This window comes from Diplotaxodon limnothrissa, linkage group LG12 (genome assembly GCF_057381915.1).
Source record: "Diplotaxodon limnothrissa isolate DT_005_m linkage group LG12, D_limnothrissa_male_GT1.1, whole genome shotgun sequence".
Classification (NCBI taxonomy): Eukaryota; Metazoa; Chordata; class Actinopteri; order Cichliformes; family Cichlidae; genus Diplotaxodon; species Diplotaxodon limnothrissa.
Genome location: NC_140607.1, coordinates 14,173,684 through 14,196,106, shown reverse-complemented (window position 1 = coordinate 14,196,106; position 22,423 = coordinate 14,173,684). Strand labels below are relative to the sequence as shown.

Here is a 22,423-nt window from a genome sequence, read left to right as displayed (position 1 = left end):
TATTATCACAAAGTCAGTTTCACAGTTGCTGGGACAGTCAGCTTCCTGTTACTAACTTTTGGGTGTTGAACTTCACCCGCTGGGAGCTGCAACAGGCTTAAATCACCCTGATAAATTACTTGTACTAATTATTTGACCCAGCTATGTGACACACCTATGTCAACTTACTGAATAAATACAAACAGTAATAAAAAAAACAATCAATAAATTAATATTGAAATATTGTTGAAAACCCCATAAAGCAAAAACACTCCACAGTTTAAAGTAGTAATGTAACTGAAGGCATGAGGGTGTAACAGAATATGAAATTTGTTTATCTTTTTTTATTTTTTTATTTTTTTTATCTTCATCAAAAAGACATTCTAAATATTTTTATGATCAGATATATTGTACATGCTATTTTATTTCTCTGATACTGAAGTGATGTTAAATTCAAATGTACATTTTGGCACGCAGACTGTTACAAGAGGGCAAACTGAAGGAGATCATTTTCAGTTCACGGTACAGTCTCTCTGTGATAATAGTTCCTGAGACACTGTAAACTCATGAAATGTTGCTGCTATAAAAATACTGTTTTTCAAATATTTAAGGAATAAAAATAACCCAGGAGTCAATTACAAGCAGGTCTTTATAAAAGTAGTCTCAAAAGAAACACATGCATGCCATCTCTTCTTAACCCGTCCAGTGAATGTTTGTCACCTCCTGACATTAGACTCCAAGGCTTCCATCCAGTCAACCTCAATCTTTCACTTCAGTTTACTGACAGTGATTCAGAGACTTATCACAGGACCAGTTGTTCCATTAAGTGCAAAGACCATCTTTGAAGTCCTTTTATTGTTTGCCCTGTTGGGAACTAGCTTATCTTCTGCAGCAATTTGTCCTCTTTCAATTTAAACGGTACACTCACAGACATCTCTGCGATGAACCTTTCACAGGCTGCCTTGGTCACCTGCTTGCAGAAGCGAAGGTCTATCTGACAGATGCTTCCGCAGCGCTTGAAGAAATTTAAGGAATGGTCCGTTACTCTGTTACACACTGAAAAAATGAGGCAAGGAAAAAGGGTTAGAAGAACAGAAAACTGTCAGTCCTGCTAATTTAAAAATGTATACGTCTCCAGACTAATCACATCTGGCATTCAAAAACTGGGCTTTATTGCTATAAATGTAAACCGGGGACTTTGATAAGGCTGGGACTAAAATGTAAATAAAAGCAGAAAGCAATGATCTGCAGATCTCGCGCATTTCCTTTTTTCAAAACAGTACACAAAAAACTGAGAAAATGTGCAATTTTAAGAAAAATATTACCTCATTTTTAATTTGATGGCAGCAGCATGTCTCACAAAAACTCAAACATTGGGATGGAGGCAACAAAAGGCCAAAACAGTAAGTGGTACTAAGAAGAAGCAGCTGAGGGAATATTTTTAAACTAATTAGGTTAATTGGCAACAGGCCAGTAATGTCTGGTTATTAAAAGTGCATCTTAAAGAGACACTTAAGAGTTCTTTAGAAGTGAAGACAGGCTTTACAAAACACTGCCCTCACAATTCTGGAGAAATCTCCTCACAGCAGACAAGATCAACAATTAATATCGGATGCCTGTTATCTCCTGGCCCTCAGGTGGTGCAGCACTAAAAACAGGCATGATTCTGTCATTGAGAGCAAAACTGTTATGTGGTCAGAAAAATCAAAATGTCAAATTATTTTTAAAAACCATGGACACCTGATTTTCTGGACTAAAGAGGAGAGGGCTTGTCATCCAGCTTACTACCATCTGTGACGGTATGGGCGGACTTTAGTGCCTATGGAACTGGCAGCTTGCACATCTGGAAAGGCACAATCAATGCTGAAAGCTATATACAGCTTTTAGAACAACATATGCTCCCACCACAACAATGCCAAGTACATGTCCTAGTTTTCTGAGACATTTTGTTGCCATCAGATTCAAAACAAGCTAATATTTTTCTTACAATTGTAACATTTTCTTATTTTAAACATTTGAGATGTCATCTATGTTCTGTTATGAATAAAATATGCGTTTACAATATTTGCAAAGCATTGCATTTTGTCTTGTTTTTTACATTTTACACAATGACAGTAAAGAAGATTGTAATTCTGAGTACCGTTGCTAATTCAAACAAAAAAAAAAAAAACACAAGCTAAGTGCACAGTAGCTGAAATGCTAAAAGCAGCATATTAAAGGAAGTAAACTAACCAATGCTAAGTATACTAATCTATTTATTCATCTCAAGTCCAAGTATATAATTTCCTGGAACAATCAAGCACAACCCACAGCATTTAAATAATTTAGTGGCTAATATCGATGCTTTAGCAAAACCCCCTATTTCGCCTTCTTCCTCTGTGGTTAACACAAGAGTTGTTATTGTCTTGTATTTTCCATTACTTTTGAAAACTTCTATATAATTTTAAACACTTATTTTGACTGCAGTTTATTTTACAGAGTTGGTTTACTTGTTTCAGTTTTGTTTTATTAGTTTCAATGTTTGTTTGTTTTTATTTTGGCACCCAAAAGAGACACCAACACAAACAATACAAACACTTGAGCCACTGGAAACAGACACACCCAGTCTCAATAAAAATATCAATCATTGTATGTCTTATGACAAGTTCTATTTTGTCCTAACAGAGGTGCTTTCTGTGTTATTATATGGAAGTATGAGTTTAGACTGACCATCAGGTTATTTAAAGGACAGGAAGTGTGCCATTTATTTGAATTCAGCCGCCCAGCTGAACTTGTATGCAAGCCTGCTGGAAAAAAAACAAACATGAAAAAGCCTGATGCCTGTATATTCCCATGACTCCACACTCTGATTCAACATCTCACCTGAGAGGTTGATTTCTGTGAGGGAATCTCTGGTTGTGGTCCCTGCTGCTGTCAGCAGGTTGACTGACTGGTCATTGATATGGTTGCAGTATCTAAGGTCCAGCCTGGAGAGCAAAGGCATCTGTCGACTTATGAGGCGTAAAGACGTGTCGGTGATGTCCAGCCCCGCTAACCTCAGTTCCTCCACGTTCCGCAACTTGCAGCGGTTATCCAGCTGGCCTGTTAGTTAGTTGGTCAAATAAAAAGTAACACAGAACAATTTTAAATTTGATCAACACCTCAAGATTATAAAAGTCTCTGACATTCAAGTTCACGCTTGTGTTTCAGTTTGAAAACGTAAATCTAAAGCAGCGCCTCCTGGAAAAATCTATTTTGGGGTTTGGAATGAGAGCAATAACCTTTTCAGCTACTGAAAAGCTTCCCACTCCAAGAGTTGCTCTATAAAATAGTTAGCAATGTGTAACTGAGTACCTAAGAGTTTTAACATTAACACTTACGCAAGTTAATGTGAAATGATTAGTAACTGTGTTTATGTTGCAGCTGTTAAAACTTAACTTTGAGTATCATTTATGCATAACAGCATGGCAGGCAGGAGAAAAGGGCACATTTATGATAGTAGTTGTGCTTTACCTGGTCTGTTATCTGTGGGAGGGGAGAGGAGGTCCCTCATCTGTGCATCTTTGAGTCCCTCCACCCACTGCACATCGAGAGTGCGCAGCAGAGGGCAGCTGGAGGTGCAGAGTGCAGACACAGCAGCCCAGGAGCAACCTGACAGCCTTAACACTCGCAGACCTAAAACATATAGTGGCACTTTAAAACACTGATTTGGGGGGTGGGGGTTCTGTAACCTTAGATCAAAAATCCCTTATAGTTAAGTACCTGGCAGTCTGTTAATAAGCCAGCTTAATTGTTTCTTGGAAATGTTGGTCCAGCTGAGGTCCAGGGAGACTGGCTGTCGGCGGATAATCCCACTTAGCATGAGTGGGGTGATTGAGGTGCAGCGGTTCAGATCTATCTTTGTCCAGAGTCTCTTGTCACAACACCTAGCAGAAATAAAGATTTGTGTTGAATGTCAGGTCTTTGTGTCAAGGCAGAACACTCTAAACCAAACTGTAACTGCTCCTCCACATTTCAGAGGGTTTTTTTCTCTTCTGCACTAACTGTAAACATCAGAAATATATTTTAAATCACTGTTGAGATAGTGCTGTGCATTTACCATCTGTTCCACGTCTTGCACACTCTCATGCACACACACAGCTCCTGGTGTGTGAGATAGCGGAATATCTTCATCCAGAGCTCTCGCTGGATAATGTGTGCTTTTCCATCTTTTAGAGGCAGTCTGTCGGGAGGCGGGCTTATGGGAGGGGGCCGAATAACGTGCCGCTCCATTTGGACACACTTGGGTGGAGAGCGCGGAGGAACCGGCCGGGTTGTCGGAGTGCTCCTGTTGAAGCCCAGCGGAGTGATCTGACTTGGGTAGAAGTGTCGCAGCTCCCAGGAGTTCCCATTCATCTCTTTGGTCTTGAGGTGGGCCCTCTGATCCCCGAGCTCATTGCCGTTGCAGAACAGCTTCTTGGGTTCCTCGTTTTCCGTCTCTGGTTCAGGCTTCAGTGGTTGCCGGTTCTCATTGGCCATGCAGTCCTCGGTCTTCTGGATTTCCTGGGTAAGTGCTTTGCTCAGTTCCCGACTCAGCTCTCTGTTAGGTAAACGCCGCTTACGCCGAGCCTTTGGACGCGGGCCTTTTTCCTGGGTCTCGCTCCCGCCCTCACTGCTGGGGCCGGCCTGTGGAGAGCTACAGTGAGACTGGTCACTGTCTCCAACCGGTGTTCTAAGGCTGAGATTCAAAAGGTCGCTCTTGGAGTCCCTGTAATCCACATCATCTTCAGGGTCTCCAGAGCGCCCTTTCCTCTCTACACCGCTCTGGAAAAGAGGCTCCCTTCCGTCTTCATCCTCTTCTTCAGCATCTTCATCATCCTCTTCTCTCTTGATTTGTTGAAGAAGTTTGGAAAAATAAGGATCATCTGACCTTTCCTGGAGAAACAAAAAAAACAAAAACAAAACCACATGTCAGGGCTCTAGATCTTTTTGCCACGTTTGCACTGATACACCTAAAAGTTAGGCGCACCCACATTTTTCAACTGCATCACTTAACACTGCAGTTTTACATGTGCACTTTTTTGGGGGGAATATTGCTGTCCATACAGACAATATTGATTTAGAAATGATTAACTAACAATCTTGTCAACACAAGGTTCTTTATTTGGAGCACAGTTCTACAAGAAAGATAAGTTACTGAAAAAGTGTTTGTGCTTGCAGTGCTTTGGCACTCTTTGGTAACTTTGTAGACAATGTTAAAATGAATCATCACATCGGCCTCCTCTGGCGACCTGTTTGCTGCTGCCTGCCGCTGAAAGGCAGTGGGGAGAGGGGACACTTGGGCAGTGCATTTATCGCAGCACATGTGTTTTCTGGATACACTGTGCTTTTTCAGGTTCAGAGAATGATGGCTCCTTGTCAGAGCACTGGCTATGAATTTCAGACGGATCAGGCCTTAACAAAAAAGTTATCAATAGTTCTTTTTACATCTTATTACCCACAGCTACATCCACTTCTGTCAGGCCTAGGCTACTCACTAGGGCTGGGTATCATCATTGATTTCTATAATCCTTTCGATTCAGATTTACAAGGTCCCGATTGGATTCAATTCAGTTTTGCCTCAGACAGTCTGGCGTTTTATAGCAGATAACCTTAAAAATATTCTGCAATTTTGCATAATTTTAAAAAGTTTAAATTTCTTCAGTATTGAACAGCAGAAGTTGCTGCCCTCTCTTGTCTGAGGTCATTAAAAAAAGAAAAGAAAAAAAAAGCGTCAGATAGCGCTGTAAACAGCGGTAGTTTGGTGGGTAATTAAGCGAATTAATAATGGCGAAAACAGAGATTTGAGATGGGAAACTATTCTTAAAGTACACAGAGAGAGAAAGCTGTGCATGAAGTGTGATTTTATCATGGTGGAAGCAATACAGCAAAAGTCAGAGGGAATTAATGACGACATTCACGTGCTGTTGGGTAAGAAAGCCAAGAAAGAGAAAACTGATTCTGATGCGTCGGGTCCACGCTCTGTGTTTACGTCTTTGTGCGGAATTCTATCCACCTGCACTTTCAAACGTACACACGAAGGACCACAGGAATATCTGCACCACGGCCAATCAGAGAAGTCCCGCCCCTGACTATGTCTGACCACACTGAGACTTTTTTTTTTTTTTTTTTTACTCGAACATCTGGTCGCACCGGTGCGAACTAGGATTTTTTTTGAGTCGCACCATTGAAAAATTTGGTCGCATTTGTGACCAATTTGGTCGCACTCTAGAGCCCCCAAAATACTGCTCCATTTACACACTGTACATTATTATACAAACCTTCTTCCTCACACTGAGATCCTCTTCCTCATCATCATCAAACAGCTTCCTCTTTTTCCTCAGTTTGTCCTCGGGCCGGGGCCGTGGCAGGTTGCTGGGTGAAAGCACCGGCGGCTGGCGGCTGAGAGACTCCTCGGGTCGGTACCTGGGTGTCTCCTCTTTGTCTGACCTCCTCTTAGTTGCTGAAGAAGCGTCCCCTTCCTCCTTTGTCACAGGCTTCTGTTCCCTCAGCAAAGAGCCAGGGAGGTTGGAGGCATACTTGAACCCCGGGCCCCTTTTTTGCTTCAATGCCAAAGGGACAATAATTGCGAGACAACTTTATACCTTTAGCCTATATTGACAAGAAAAATACGCTGTTCCTAAAAGTGCTCCTATGGTTTAATAAACAAAATCAATGTGACCGAGAACATAAGACACAGCAGTCAGAGGTTTCCTGCTTCACTGCCACATGTGAAAGATGACAAAAGTATAAACAGGAAGTGGCAAGTTGATCAACACACGCTTTAACCGAATATTGAAATAATGAAAGCAACAAAAGCTCTGTAATGCTAATTAATTCTCTTTTGTTTCCAAAACACACTTGATGAGCTGAAACGTGACATAAAAACCGTGACACACACATATTTGTACTCACTTTTCCACTCTTTCCAGCATGGTTGCATTTAGGACATTCCCAGCAGTTAGGGAGTTCATCATTCACCACCCCCGAAGCGTCGCACACCTGATAAAAACAACGGCCAAATGAGTCGGATTTCAACTTGAACTGCCAGCTCTCGCTTAGTCTTGTGTTCAGTGTGTTTAATGCAAACAAGGCAAGGGAAGTGAAAGTGGCTGTTGTGACGCGTACTTGTTAGGCAGGTCAGCACAGTTTAACCTCAGTCGCTGTTAAACATGCCAACTCTTGCTTCATGGATTACTCAGAAAAGGGAAGTATAAACAGTTAAAGATCTCAACTCGGCCTAAATATGCTGTTACAAATCTAAACTGCTGTATGAGGTTCCAAATATATTCTGCAACAAGACAATAAAACAGCTAGGAAAAACCTGTAACGAGGCACAAAGAGGCAGCCTCTTTTTTTCTGTTTTGTTTGTTTGTTTTCTACTCTTTTGAGGAATTTAGCTGATGGCATTAAAAATTCTTAGCTCTTGCATGCAAAACAAACATGCAGACCATGCTTCAAAAACTGGTTTGACCAAACATATGCAAATAGCAAATTGTGTTTTCGCATAACAGGTTACAAACAGGGTGTGTGCAGTGTGTTGCCCTTTTTGGTCATGATCTAATACAGTTTCTTTTTTAATCTGAGAGTTTGTTTTTAAACTCCTGACCTCTTAAGCTTTCTTAAGCATGTGTTCAGTGAAACCCTCAGCGTGATGGTGTCATGTCGGAGCCGTAAAATCTTAAGATCCACATCACAAACAAAGTTTTTTTAGCGTTATGTAAACATCAACATTTCTACCCAATTATCTCCTCTGACTGCGATTCAACTGCCTGAGTCACTCCTGTCATGTTACAATGATCTGAGATTCCTGCCACATTACTGCAACAGTGTGAGTCACCGTCACAATGACTGTAATGATGAGGTGGAGTTGTTCAGCTGTTCCCAACGTAGGCGCCCTTCTGTACCTTCAGGCAGTTGGGATGGACGATCTCATTGCAGATCGAGCACTCCATCAGCATAAAGTTAAACTTGTCCTCCTCATCCTCCAGTGTGTCCTCCTTCCCGGCTTCTTTGCACACTACACACACTGCTGTGTGGGGCAACACAGGCTGCATGGGGCGAAAAAAGAAAAAACAAGCAGAAATAAAGTTTATTAAGCAGTGAATGCTTTGGAAAAACAAAGCTGACAGTGTTACATGTCTTCATGGATAATTTTGGCTCTAAAGCTCTACTGACTCACCGCGATGCACTGTCTCATGATGCAGGACTGCTTCATGCGCCCTGGTCCACCAAACTTCTTCATGTCCTTACAGAAGTGACACTCCCCGCATTCAGACCGCAAGCAAGCCTCGCACTTTCTGCAGCGTGTCCTCCTGCGGCGGGCTCCAGAGGAGCTGCGGTTGGACGGCAGCTTAACAGCTGACGACGTCCCCATTTTGGGTTTGGGCCGGTTAGCTGCCCGCTGCTGGAAGGCAAAAAACGTAAGAGACATTAGATGATAACTCAAAATGAAGAGACTCTCTGTCATTGAGAACATGGACACAGGACCTTTAAGCAAACTAACAGGTGAACAGATATCAGACCAAACGGCTGAAATAACAGTAATCAGCACAAGGAATCCAATCAAACTGGCACTGCCATCAAACTGTGATGCATGCATTATGTATTTATTTATAGGCTATTCTTGCTGCTGCTTAATTACATGTGAGTCATATGACCCAGCTACTAAAAAATTCCTTAACTAAACAAGGAATTTAGTTTAGTTCCACCTTGAACTTGGGATTTTACTATCCTTCGGCAAACAGAGCCATGTGGAAACAGTTTATACTTAAGCAGCAATTAATATTAATTTTCATCAATTAATTTCCCTTAATATTTCCTAAGTAATTATTTTGTCAACAAAATATCTGAAAAGTTGATCATGATCTCTCAAAATAACCCCAAATTAAGGTATTCAGATTACCATTTCAAGTAAAAAGTTCTCACATTTTAGAAACTGGAATCAGTGAATATTTGCATGTTTTTGCTTTAAAAAGTACTGGATTCCTATTGGATGGAACATTAACGACACATAAGTGGTGTTTGTAGGCTTTTGATATACAATTATTGTGTTACTGATTAAACAAATGATTTGCTTCTTGGCTACTGGGTTAACTAGTACTCACTCTAAATCAAGTTAACAATTAAAAAAAAGAAAAACAAAGCTGTGGTGAGGGTAGTGTCTCTACCTTACGATATGAAGCACCTTGAGGCAATTTCTGTTGCGATTTGGCGCTATATAAACTGAACTGTACCCATAATGTAGGCATGTCAATGAAATTGTATCCTCACAGTGCATGTTAAGCTTAGGGTTAAGGGTGTCACCTTGAGAATTGTGACAAAAGCATACTCCAAATCTTCTTATTTGAGTCACTGGAAGCAGCAACAGTGTGATGCTGTGGACTAAAAATAAAAACAGTAATTTAACGATCAGACTGAAATTTAAGCAACCAATTATCTAACTGAATCCTGAAACCTTAATTCATTTTGTGATTTTCTCACATCTCCTTCTTACTCTCTTCCCTGTTGCCATGGCAGGGCAATATAAAGCACTATGAAAATAAGACAAATCACACAGGAGGAGAGGTTACCTAGGCAACACATTTGCCTCTCTGATGGCAACTGTTTGAATAAAAAACTGAGAGAGATGGATAAAAATAAGCTCAGAGTGGAGCTATGATTTGTGCTCTGAGCACTTTCCTGATGTCATCTATTCTTATTCTATTACTGAAATCACACACGGCCCACGCACGACGGCTCATTTCAGCTCTTTCACCAATTATTACTCCATTCATTTGTATAAAACACCAAATTACAATAAATTAAGATCATTCAAGCCTCTGCGGTTGTCTTATGTGGAAGATGATACTGAGGCATTGCAGACAGGTAAAACAAGATGTTCCAGGCGAACGATAACGTCACTCTTGCTTTCTGAATGATATTCACTGGAAGGAGTGGAGAAACCAGCCCTAAATATGTGCTAAAGAAGCTTCACGGCAAATTGCTAATAACAACAGTGACAACATGTTTCTTCTTGTTTAACAGAAACTGCTCTTTGGAGCGTTTTCCCCCAGGAGGATTTTGAAACGCGTTGTTAGATCTATCCCTTTACATATCAGAGTTTCTTCTGTTGTGTTGCTGTCAGCTCAAGAAGTTGTTCTTTGCCTGCTGCTGCTGCTGACAGAGCATCTATGCAAAACCAGGCTAAATGATCAAACCAGGCAAAGCTTATTTTCATGGTGCCAAGCTTTCCATTAATCCATCTGACTAATACGGAAATATGAGAAAGAAACACAGAAGAAAGGACAGGTGCTGTTGCTGCAGGTGTGGCTGATACCTCACCATTTCCCTAACCTTATCTCACATGACTTTGTCTCTCATAGCATATCTAAAGTAAGGCCAAGTCTCTGAGCAAATAAAGTCCATGCAAAGTTTAAAACTACAACAAAAAACTGACATGTCCTCCATTCCCTCCATGTCTCCAAATTTTATTTGGCTGCTTTTTTTTAATCCCAGATGTATCTCCTCCCGTGATCACTTAGTAGCCAAATGTGTAAACCACTACGCTACAGATCCACTGTCTCTGCACAGACACTAATTGGCTGCTGAACCCTGCAAATAAAAACATGGCCCATATTGCTGTGACACAATCTTCTGACTCAGCATCAGCGTGGATGTCAGCAAGTGAAACTCACGTTTGCCTTCATCTGCTGCCCGGGCTCAATTAGCACAAATAACATGTGCTGCTCTCCCTATAATATGTCACAACAGAAGACTTCAAAATATGATCTTTGATGCTACACTGCTTGTGAGTGTTGTGGATATAAACATTGTGTAAGAGCAGGGGTCTGACGCTTACATCAGCACTTCTCCCATTTCTCTTGAACTGTACATGCCAACTGTGTGCTGGAGAGACTTGTGCAATATCTAATGAGCCCTGTGAGAAAGTATCCATGCTGCTGACCTCAAATGAGCATGCACTCCATGCCACTCATGAGAAGTTCCCCCCTGTAAGCCACATTAAAGCTTTATTTCTGTTAAAAATCAAACCCATTTGCCCAGTTTGGGGCCACTGGACTACTAAGTAACAGAAGTAGAGACACTTCATTGTTACCCTCTCCCCACCCCCACCCCCTTTCTCTGTCCCTGCTTCCTCAACGTTTTTGACTAAAGCTTTCTTAAAGGCGCAGAGTTGTGGGACAAGTTTTGGAAGTGAGAGGAAATCAATCACATGAAAAACAGTTTCGATATAGCAGGTTAACCAAAGTGCACGATAAAATCATAAGTTGGCCAGCATAAAGTCGGATGGCCTTCACCGTTAAGGTAGTGGGTGATAACGAGGTTGTGGTCACAGCCGCGGATCTGTAAACTCACTGGATGAGGCTGCTCGCTATTAAGAGGTGGTCAGTACAAAAATGGGTCGGTTGTGGCTAACAAGATAGATGGTGTCTAGGAGGCGAGGACACGGTGTGTTTTTGGACGGTCACGGAACACAAAAAGGAGGAACTCCAGTTCTTTTAAATGTGTACAAATATTTAGCTTTGTGTTTATTCGCTATTACCTGGCTGACCGAAGAATAAGGTTTAAAACACACCTTCTCCTTTCAACCCGACTAACCTACATAGAGAGAGGAAAAGCGGATACAAACATTCACCTGAAGTAACTGACGAAAAGGAAAAAACGCCAAAACCCTTTTTTTAAATCGAGAAGCATACAGAGCAAAGTAGAGTTCACGAAATTAAAATACCTGCTCAGATTCTGAATCATATTCCTCATCGTCTCCGCTCAGTGACAAGGCCATGTCTCCTCTCTCTCATCGTTTGAGAAAACTAACATGGCTGAACAAGCTAAGTTCGCCCCCCCCCCCCTCACACCAAACACACACAGGCAGCTTCTGCAGGCTGCGTTCACGAACCATAGGAAATATCAAAACTGACGTAAAAAACCTAAACGACACAACTATAATTCAAAATGTATTGGAAAGAAACGTAAACGCAGAGGGTTGTACAGAAATTTAACAAATATACAGGTTTCTGGGATGGTTCGTTATTGTATTAACACCCTATCCATATGACAATAAAATCGGCTAAATGTAATTAACGTGGCATGTTAACGCAACGTCGATGAAACAGGAAGTAAAGATAAGCAGGTAAAACAAGATGTCTCCCTCCCACACTCGTCCGTCTTTGCTTTTGTCTTGGCGTTTGTAGGCAGTCTATGGGCTGTATGACTCAGTGGCAGAACAAATTCTTCAAAGGTTTATTTAATGCGTTTAACCTTTTAATCCTTATGGGCTTAGCAGTTTACAAATAGCATTAAACTTCAAAAACACTCAGTGAGTTTATTCAGGCGTTTGTCATCAAATGTTGATAAGGTGATAATGTGTTTACTTTTAATAATTGAAACTTTAAAAATATTCCCAACTATACAGCCATGTATGTACAGTGTATAAAGTTCACCTAATGTAGCTAGATGTAAACACTCTTAAACTAAAAGTGAAAAACAGCACTTTGATTTCCCAGTCAAGAACTGTCTTTCTTATCTGATTTAGCCTACCTGACAGCAGATTCAACACAACGTGAAGTATGTATTACTCATTGTTTGGTTAGTTATATAATTATGATGATTAAACACAGAGTTATGTAAAGCAAGAATGTGTGTGTAAAGATTGAACATGAACATATTGACGCCACCCAGTGTTGAAACTCAGTTTGCTCCAGCTACAGTGTAATGGCTTTGGAATTATCTTGTCTAGGGCTCCTGACGGTGTAAGAACAGATTCATAGGTCAGTGTATTCACGACACAGGAGCAGTTCAACATAAAGCAAAAAGTAACATTTCTAATATTCTCTGTGAGATGTTTGGTTGTGCTATGTCTGGCCCCCGAATGGTTTCCCCTCCCACTGGCAGACTACTCTGGCAGTTCACAGAGAAGTACCACAACTAGATCCCCCCACTGATACAAAAAGTGTGCGTCCGCCTACTGAATGCCAGGAAATATACAAGTGGTTACCTTGTGGTAATTCAAGTGTTGCAAAACTTTCTGACTGAAACCTCACTAAAAGGACCTGCTGTACCAAAGCAGAAATGTTTATATTTTAAATTTGTATTGTAGCTTGTTTTTAAATTCATTGCATTATCATTGTGTAATATCCTTTTTAAAGATAACAAGAAACTTTGAAAGATTTGTGATTTACCAGATATTTGTAAATTCTCATCTTGAAGTTGCATAGCAGGATTGATACTTTGTTTCCATCCTCTAAGTTGAATATGTAGCCCACTGAATTGTGTTAAATTACTATTATCTGTATATTTAGGAAACTGAAATAAAATACTTCAAACACAATATGAAAAAATATTTGAACTTTGTCACGTCCTTTTTATTTATATTTCATGGCAAATTTAAACAAGAGCAAACCCAAAGTGCTTTCCAGACAGATGTGTTTATATTCTACATCTCTGTAACAGTGCGGCCTTTTGCGGCTGGATTTACAGTGAGGAAGACCAAGATAGTGGAACGAAGCATGTATTCACAGTATAGCTCCCCTCACAAAACTGTATCTAATGACAACTAGCAGCCTTAAATACATCAATTTCAATAAATAAACATACAAATACATTTTACATTTTCATAAACAAACAAACAAAACCCTCAAAAAACCCAAGAAACCCAAGCCTTAACCCATGGCCTCTCCCGGAACCTTTAAATGGTGTCTGGACCCCCGGGGAAGCATTTGCCCAAACACCCTGAAAAGGACACAGGAAAGACAGGTTAGTAATCATATCCTCTTTGCACCACCTTTACTTCAAATTTTTGACTCGCACACAATCACACTTAAACTTCTTGTGTGCAAATGTTCTTCATGTGCAAATCTATGTTTAAAGTGCAATGCTAAATAAAGTGCTGGATAAGTTGCTTTTAATACAGTAAAAGGTGCTCCTAAAGTGCTACACAAATTATAATATGAATAGTAGTAAGGGAGTCCTCTTCCTTACATTTCCTCCCCTCTCTTAAGTGCAAAGTGCTTCAGTCCTCTGTCATCCTGGATAAACAGTCAGTAACCACATTTGACTTCCCTGGCCTGTACAGGACCGTAAAGTCATGATGCTGCAAAGACAGGTACTATCCTGCAATGCAAGCATTTGCATCCCTCATGCGGTTCGACTACTGGAGGGCACAGCGATCAGTCTCTAGAGTGAAGTGATGTCCCAGAAGATAATACCTCAAGATCTCAATAGCCCATTTTCATGGCCAAACACTTTCCCCACTGTCGAATACCTCGTCTCCCTGTCAGGTAGTTTCCGACTCAGAAACACCACAGGCCTTCTTTCACCATCTTGCTGAAGCACAGCTCCAAGGCCTACTTCTGAAGCATCTGTTTACAAGATGAATGGCTTGCTGAAGTCTGGGCTGTATAGAACTGAATGTGTGCATACTGCTTCCTTGAGCTCTCTGAATGCATGCTCACATTCTGTCCAACACACTTTGTCGGGGGCTGAACCCTTTGTGAGGTCATTCAGTGCAGTGGATCGCTCTGCAAAATAAAATATGAATTTTCTGCACCAGCCTACCAGACCCAGAAAACCTCTCACCTTCCTTTTTTGTCATCGGAACTGAGAAGGACTGGAAACCTGGACATACATCCCTGGCCACACAAAACTGCTGCTGATCCTATTCAGTGTTTTGAGAAAAGCCATATGACCTGCCCATGGAATTGAATGGCCTAAATCCGTAACTTTGTTTCTGAACTGTTGTGGGAGTGCTACCGCCTCACACTTCCTCTTTTTCCTGGTACAAGATGCCTCCTTTAATTAAGTAAACAATGTCTACAAGATCTTACCTGACCTTGACTAGCTCCCTCTACCTCTGTTACCTTCTCAAACCAGGGTTTTAGAGTAGGGTCGCTTCTTTGGAGTGCACCTAAATCTGAGGGAATGTCAAACTCAAGCTGGTTATTTGGCTTGGGAAACCATGGTGTACCGTTTTCCCCTGAGCCTTTGACCTTTTCCCTTTTCTGCTCTCTGTTTCCAGAGACTCCTCAAAAAAAAGAAAGAAAGAAAGAAAGAAAAAAAAGGGGGGGGGGGGGTAGCTCTTAGATCATTTTCTTTGCACTTTATGGTCTTGTGCCTACATGACAGGGTTTCAATGGTTCTGCTGTCATATCTAGAGGAAGTGAGCCTCTAGATTCATCACTTAGATTTTCCCCTGAATTCAAACTAGAATGTACAAGAGTTTCAAAGCAAAGCTTCTTCTTTACGCCCATAAATTAAAACAGGGACAATATAAGCTTTCTTTCCTACTGGCTCTGTGGCTGGTCTTGGAACTGCACACAAAAGAGATGGTTTTGATTTAAGGGCATGGCAAAATGTTGTGTATAATAATAATAATAATAATAATAATAATAATAATAAATTTTATTTATGAGCGCCTTTCAAGTCACCCAAGGACACTTTACAATAGGATAAAACACATAATAGAACAATGACAAAATAAGAACAATAAAACAAAAGCACAAGATAAAATTAACAAACAGTGGATTCACAGTGAATATGCAGATTTGAACAGATGGAGAGAACCATTGTTTCTTATTTCTGGGGGTAGAGCGTTCCACAGCCTGGGAGCAGAGCAGCTGAAAGCTCTGCTTCCCATGGTGGTGAGGCGGAAGGAAGGTACAGCAAGATGGATAGAAGAAGAAGATCGAAGTGAACGGGCAGAACAGGTAGTGCTTAACAGGTTAGAAAGGTAAGGAGGAGCGAGGTTATGAATGGCCTTGAAGGTGAGCAGAAGAAGTTTGAATATTATCTGGAATTTCACAGGGAGCCAGTGAAGTTCCTGAAGAACAGGGGGTGATGTACTGGTAGGAGGGGGTTCTGGTGATAATGCAAGCAGCAGAGTTCTGAACCAGTTGAAGCTTATGGAGGGATTTTTGGGGGAGACCATGCAGAAGAGAATTGCAGTAGTCAATTTGGGAGGCAACAACACTGAGGACAAGAATGGACGTAGACTGGGTGGAAAGAGAAGGAAGTAATCTGTTAATGTTGCGTAGATGGAAGTAGGCAGAACGGGTGAGATTATTGATGTGAGATTTATAGGAAAGTGAACTGTCTAGGATGACACCAAGGCTCTTAACCTGAGGAGAAGGGAAAACTGTGGAGTTATCGATGGTGAGTGAGAAATGGTTCGAATGGCCAAAGTTATGACAGTGATAACATTTAATATCCTGAACTGAAGACTTAAAAGATTTCTTAACATTGTGAGGTCTTTGGGAAGGGAGCTGCTAGGAACTAGAAGGATTTCTAGCCTGAACTTGACCAGAGTCCTCTTCACCCCCACTGGGCTTACTTGGTTTAGCATAGTGGGTCTCCCAGCTCAAGTAGGTGCTCTTGCTTCCCTTTCTGGTGGAAGTGAAAACCTCAATGAGGCTAGCTGCTTCCTTTGCCGTCTTTGGGTCACGCTCACATATCCAGATCTCCAGCTTTCTTCCACCTCTTGTCATTATTTTCTCACTGTAGCGTGAACGACACACTTCTGACACCACTTGTAACAATGAGGCACACCAAGACAAGTATAGTGGAACAAAGAATTTATTCATAGTATAGCTCACCTCACAAAACTGCATCCAATGACAGCTAGCAGCCTTAAATACTTTCAGCTGTCACAGGCTAAACCATTATTCCACTAACAGGTGAGTTCTCAAATCCCAACCTTTTACCACATTATACAATACATCAATTTCAATAAATAAATATATAAATACATTTACATTTTCACATTAATACATATTAATACATACATTATATCTTATTTAAAACACCAAAAAAGAAAAAACCCAAGCACAAAAGATTCCCCACACTCCCTTAACCCATGGCCTCTCCCGGACCCTTTAAATAGTGTCTGGACCCCCAGGACAACATTTGCCCAAACACCCTGAAGAGGACACAGGAAAGAAAGGTGAGTAATCACATCCCTTCTTTGCACCACGTTTACTGCTTAATTTTCACATTCACGTTAGTTTTCCTTACTGTTAAACCTTATTTTCTCTCAATCACAATTTCTTTCTCCTCACAGACAACCACCACATTTCTTGATGAGGAGCAGCTGTGCAGGACCTGGAACAAAGGCGATCAACTGATTTTAAAATACACAATAAATATTCAATAAATAATTAAACTTCCTGTGTGCAAATGTTCTTCATGTGCAAAATCTATATTTAAAGTGCAATGCTAAATAAAGTGCTAGATAAGGTGTTTTTAATAAAGTAAAAGGTCCTAAAATGCAATACAAATTATAATATAAATAAGGGAGTCCTCTTCTTTACAATCTCCGAGGAAAAAAAAACTAGTTTCAAAATACATGAAAAGCTGAAAGGTGTGTTTTGTTGCCTTAACCACAGTGATTTTAGCCCAGTACGTTCAGAACTGGATGATTCGTCTCATGAGTCATGAGACACTGCTCTCCCCTACGTACGCTTTCTTTATAGAGTAAAATTATCATATCTGTTTCGCCAATATTGTCCCCGTGTTTACTTGGTATTTGATCGATATCACAGTTTGCAGAATCGCACGGCGCTAAACACAGGGCGGCGATCTGCAGCAGCCGGCAGCGCCTCTGCGGTGCGTTGGATTGTGGGTATCTTGTTTCCTGATAGACTCTGACAGTCGGTCAGCTGTTGAGGGAAAACTTTTTTCTTTTTGGTAGAGTTTCCTATCTTTATTTTTTTTTTGCTGTAGTTAGATGTTGGATCCCCCTGGAACAGCCTTCCCCGCGCGCGAATTTCACGTGTCATCGAGCACCGTCCTGTAGCTCATACCAGTTTGTAACGATATATTCATAACAAAAATTACTTCGCAATGAGCCTGAACGAGCACTCAATGCAGGCTCTGTCCTGGAGAAAACTCTACTTGAGCCGAGCCAAACTGAAAGCAACCAGTCGCACTTCGGCTCTCTTGTCGGGCTTCGCAATGGTAAGTTACATTTTAATTTGACGCTGCAGATAGTTTACGTGAGGCACAATTTATTTATTTAGTTTTGAAGGACCGTGACCGCGTTACAGGCCTAATGACAGCTACGGTGCACTGATACTTAGCATAAATGACCGTTTTGTTTACTGGAAGTCTACGGGTTACTAGTGTAGGCTTGTTAAAGTCATATTTGGCTTCCATTGCACGTCCCACATTGCGGGACTGTAATACCTGTGGACTGAGAGCAAAACTTCGTGGAAATTTAGTGGGGGCTCGCCTGCGCCACCCCTAAAAGTCCAGGTTTATCTTCCGCTTTAATAAGTAGTCCGCGGAGGAGCGTTAAAATACATAAGAAACAAGAAAAAAAATAACACATGAAAAGTTTTGAAAATATTAGCCTATAGTGCCACCAAATGTTTGTTTTTAATTTAACGACATGCAGTTACAATGAATCAACAAATATTTTTTGTAAAACTAAAAGCCTAACACATAGGAGCTTCCTTCCCCCTTCCTGATGCAAAAATTATGATGTACAGTGACTCTTGGCCAGGGATGCATCTGCAGTAAGAAGCTCCACAGGTATTCAAAAATACCAGAACACTTGTAAACAGTTCTGTTTATAAAATATACCTGTACACACAAGATACTCTTGGGTGGCCTGGGATTCTTTTGTGAAAAGCAGTACTATATTTATAGTGGTTGTATATATAACAGCCGTAGCAAATGTGCTACTGATGTCGAGTAAGTTTAAGCTATGCAGCATAAAGGATTGCATACACAGCTCTCTGTCTGTCTCTCTGTCTCAATATTAGGTTTGACAGAATAGACTTTTAGTGGGGTATTCACCTTGTTTCCGGTTATTTGTGCAAACTGTGACACTCTGGTTTAATTCCAGCACTTCCTAATTTGTTACAAACATTTTTCTCTCAGGTCAAGAATTCTGATTCCTCTTAGTAGTCAGCTACTATCTCTTTTTCACCTAACGGAGCTGTTTCCTTTTTGATATTCTCAGGTTGCCATGGTGGAGGTACAGCTGGAGCGGGATTACGAGTACCCTCCAGGGCTGCTGATAGCCTTCAGCGCCTGTACCACCGTTCTGGTTGCAGTGCACCTCTTTGCCCTCATGATCAGCACCTGCATCCTGCCCAACCTGGAGGCTGTCAGCAATGTTCACAACCTCAACTCTGTCAACGAATCTCCCCATGAGCGCATGCACCGCCACATAGAACTGGCCTGGGCTTTCTCCACAGTTATCGGTACCCTCCTCTTCCTGACGGAGGTGGTGCTCTTGTGCTGGGTGAAGTTCTTACCCCTCAAAAGCAACGCAGATGAGAAAAATGACACCATAAGTCCTGGCGTGGCTGCGGCCATAGCTTCCACCTGCATCATGGTGCCATTTGGACTTGTTTTTATCATGTTCGCTGTCCACTTTTACCGCACGCTCGTCAGTCATAAAACAGACAGACAGATCAGAGAGCTGGAGCAGGTCATTCGGCTCCAGAACCAGCTGGAGCACAGGGCTGAGAACGACGACCTGAAGGCCGCTGTCCATTTTCCCTGAGTACACGCAGACAACAGCAGGGACTTTCAGCAAAACCAGAGTAGAACCTCTATTTTTACTTTATCCAGATGCTTGTTTTTAGAAAACTTCTTCTACTGTACATTTCTTTGATACTGCATGCTGACTAAATTATCCAGTAATTTTACTCTTTGTAGTTTCTTTGTAAATGCTTGGCTCTCAGCTGAAAACATCATCATCAGTATCAACATAAGTTAGTCTATGGTAGCCTTAAAGGACGACCTTTTAGGCCACCATAGATTAACACTAATAGAATAGGACTTTCTAAAGATCTTCACATGAGCATTTCAATGCGTTGGAATGATCCCCTAACGTGTTTAGCTTTTTACATCAAATACTGAGTTCATATGAGAAAAATATAGAAACTAAGTTCTCTTAAGTTATAACAGCAGCAGAAAACTGTTGATTGGAGTAAGATGGGCTAAAAACGAGGAAGTTTGTAATATGACTCAACATGTTCAGGAATTTGTTTCAATTTTTACTGAAAAGAAATCTGGGAACTCTGTTGTTACCCAGTTCTAAAATTTCATCAGTTTCCTGTTTGTATTGTACTAAATTGATCTGAGCAGCACACTCGGGTTCTTTTTGCTCTCTGCGTATACTGTAAAACTCCAGCCTACTGTTGCATTTACCTACAGGTTTTCTGGTTCTTGACTGACTGACCTTATGCCACTATCATGTTTACCAAATTAGGCTTTCTGTAGAAATATCTCCAAGCCAAACCTTAGTGGCTTTTTTAGTTTGCCACTCTTACATATACTTTTGAGTCAAACTTTTCTTACTTTTTAATTTAAAAGTTGCTGTTTTCATAATCCTTGGGAGCTCCGTAAGTCTTTGATAAAGAAGAGTACTATATAAACCAACAGTATTTGTGTGCAATCTGATGGAAAAGAACATGTGTCAGTGTGTGCTTTTAACCAGTCTGCGTTCAGGAGTGTGTTACTGCGGTATGGATATTTGAGTAGAAATAAATGTGTTATCCCTTTGTAACATGGATATTTTCTTCATGTTAAATGACTCTTGCAATATACTGTAAAATCCACAGGTGGCCACTGGTTTCAAAAAAGTGTTTTTGAATGTGTTATTACAATGTTACGTTGCATGAAAATATTGAGTGTTTGTTCTTGTGTTAGCTTTTAGCATTGAGCATGTTCACCCTGTTTGGGTCATAGATGTATTTAAGTGCGCTATGTACTGTACTGCTTTATTGTTTTACATGGGTTTGGTCACTTTCTTTGTAGTTTTTACTGTAATATTGATATGTAGAATAGTGTCACAACAGAAATGTAATTTCAGGACATTGTACACGTAATATCTTCTTTCACAACATGATTTAAAATATTGGAGGAAACTTTTTTTTCCCTCTTTGGGAAAAATTATGTTTTTTGTTTTTTTTAAATTTACTGGCGCTTGTAATGCTGTGTTTCTATCAATGTAACACTGTTTTATTGTTAACTTGCAATCTGTGGACATGGTTTATACTGAGTCATGGGACTGCAGTAACTGTAGACCACATTTGCATTCAAATTGTCCTGACTGGGTGATAAAATCTGTGTGACACGTAGCAGAAACCAAAGACTGTTGGGAATAGTTCACAGACAGTTCAGTAAAATGGTGTTGATGTTTTTCTTTGCTTAAGTTGAATTTGCTGTTTTTGTTGTTGTTGTTTTATCGGGAGTTAAGTGAAGTCTGTTTTATTTCGGTAAATGGTGCACACTCCCTCCGTGAAACATGTAAGATGGGAATTACCACTTGTGCCTTCTTTAAAAACACAGCAATGCAGGTGAAGGTGGTCACTGTGGTTAATTTTTCCGCATTATATATATATATGTGTGTGTGTGTGTGTGTGTAAACTGCTTTTGTCAGTGTACAACTTTGAAGTGAACATAGTAACTTTTGCTTATGCGTGCCGTTAACAGCTCATGAAAAAGCTTGAAGCTTCATGAAGTGTTGAGAATTATCAGGATGTTGGTTTTGGGTTTTTTTTGCCAGTTTGCAAAATAAAAAAAAAGATTTGTTCTCATTATTTTTTTAATTGTGTGTTCAGTGTTGTCTGTGTAGCCATGTGGATGTATAAAACAGGAATACATGAGGAAACATTGTAATCTGTCAAAATTACAAAATCTAATGGGAAACCACACAGGAAATGTCCAAAAATGGAGGACGAGTGGAGCTTACAGTGCTGAAGCCAAGACAGAGAAATCCCCCCCCACCTGTCTTGCTGACTTTTGTCTGCATTCTTTGAGACCATTAGCACTTTGTTGCTTTTCTGCTGAAGTTGTGCATGGTTTCATAGTTGGCAGAGCTCTCTAAGTGCAGCGCAGGCTTGGTTCTTCCTCTCTCCATTTTCCCACTCAAGAGTTTTATTCCCACAAGTGACCTGTGAATCATAAAAATGGGTTACCTGATACTATAGTTACAAACTAATAATATTAACTAGCAACAGTAATAGTAGCCGCTGTTAAGGTAATGTGCTTTTCAATCTGACCTTTATCTTGGATTTGTGCAGGTGTACTTTGCAACTGACATGTATTTTGGTCACCCCATTTAAGAAGTGCCACAACACAAGACGGCACAAATAAAAATGGCAAACCATAAAGACATCACTTATAAATACCTTATAAATGCTTGGTTTAGAAGGTGATGTGTAAGTTAAGGATAACACCTTAATCCCATAAGAGTATCAATATTATTATTTTATTATTTTGTTGGCTGTTATTATTTAGTATTTATTCCAACTTTGAGATGAAAGTAATGAAAATGCTGCAATTATGTAATCAACGGTGCAGTAGGCTATCTTACCTGACTCTGTAAAACAAAAAAGCAAACAAAAAAACAAAGGCTGATCCTGCACTGCATATAATGTAGACATTATCCAGAGACAATGACCAGGAAATACATGTTTTTATATTAATACCTGCACAT

General features: G+C 40.5%; 2 protein-coding genes across 2 annotated transcripts; one reads left to right on the top strand and one right to left on the bottom strand.

Annotated features, from left to right (window-relative positions):
* Positions 1-362: 362 nt before the first annotated feature.
* Positions 363-11,764, bottom strand: kdm2ba (lysine (K)-specific demethylase 2Ba). Its single transcript, XM_085368019.1, has 10 exons — positions 11,705-11,764; positions 8,159-8,383; positions 7,884-8,027; positions 6,892-6,978; positions 6,258-6,539; positions 4,058-4,872; positions 3,721-3,884; positions 3,472-3,633; positions 2,842-3,060; positions 363-1,035 (listed from the first exon to the last, which is right to left on the bottom strand). The coding sequence occupies exons 1-10, from the start codon at positions 11,756-11,758 to the stop codon at positions 854-856; spliced, it is 2,334 nt and encodes a 777-aa protein (XP_085224145.1). The 5' UTR covers positions 11,759-11,764; the 3' UTR covers positions 363-853.
* Positions 11,765-17,597: 5,833 nt separating this feature from the next.
* On the top strand, positions 17,598-21,481 carry LOC146620967 (calcium release-activated calcium channel protein 1-like). Its single transcript, XM_085368018.1, has 2 exons — positions 17,598-17,922; positions 18,932-21,481. Exons 1-2 carry the CDS (start codon positions 17,809-17,811, stop codon positions 19,478-19,480), a joined length of 663 nt encoding a protein of 220 aa, XP_085224144.1. The 5' UTR covers positions 17,598-17,808; the 3' UTR covers positions 19,481-21,481.
* Positions 21,482-22,423: the final 942 nt, after the last annotated feature.

Bases quoted from the DNA above. Each gene is read 5' to 3' on its own strand.
- LOC146620967 (XM_085368018.1), top strand. From the start codon at position 17,809: ATGAGCCTGAACGAGCACTCAATGCAGGCTCTGTCCTGGAGAAAACTC. The intron at 17,923-18,931 runs GTAAGTTACATT...TGATATTCTCAG, and splicing joins TCTTGTCGGGCTTCGCAATG to GTTGCCATGGTGGAGGTACA.
- kdm2ba (XM_085368019.1), bottom strand. From the start codon at position 11,758: ATGGCCTTGTCACTGAGCGGAGACGATGAGGAATATGATTCAGAATCT. The intron at 4,873-6,257 runs GTTTGTATAATA...TTGTTTCTCCAG, and splicing joins ATCTCAGTGTGAGGAAGAAG to GAAAGGTCAGATGATCCTTA. The intron at 3,634-3,720 runs GTACTTAACTAT...TATATGTTTTAG, and splicing joins GCTTATTAACAGACTGCCAG to GTCTGCGAGTGTTAAGGCTG.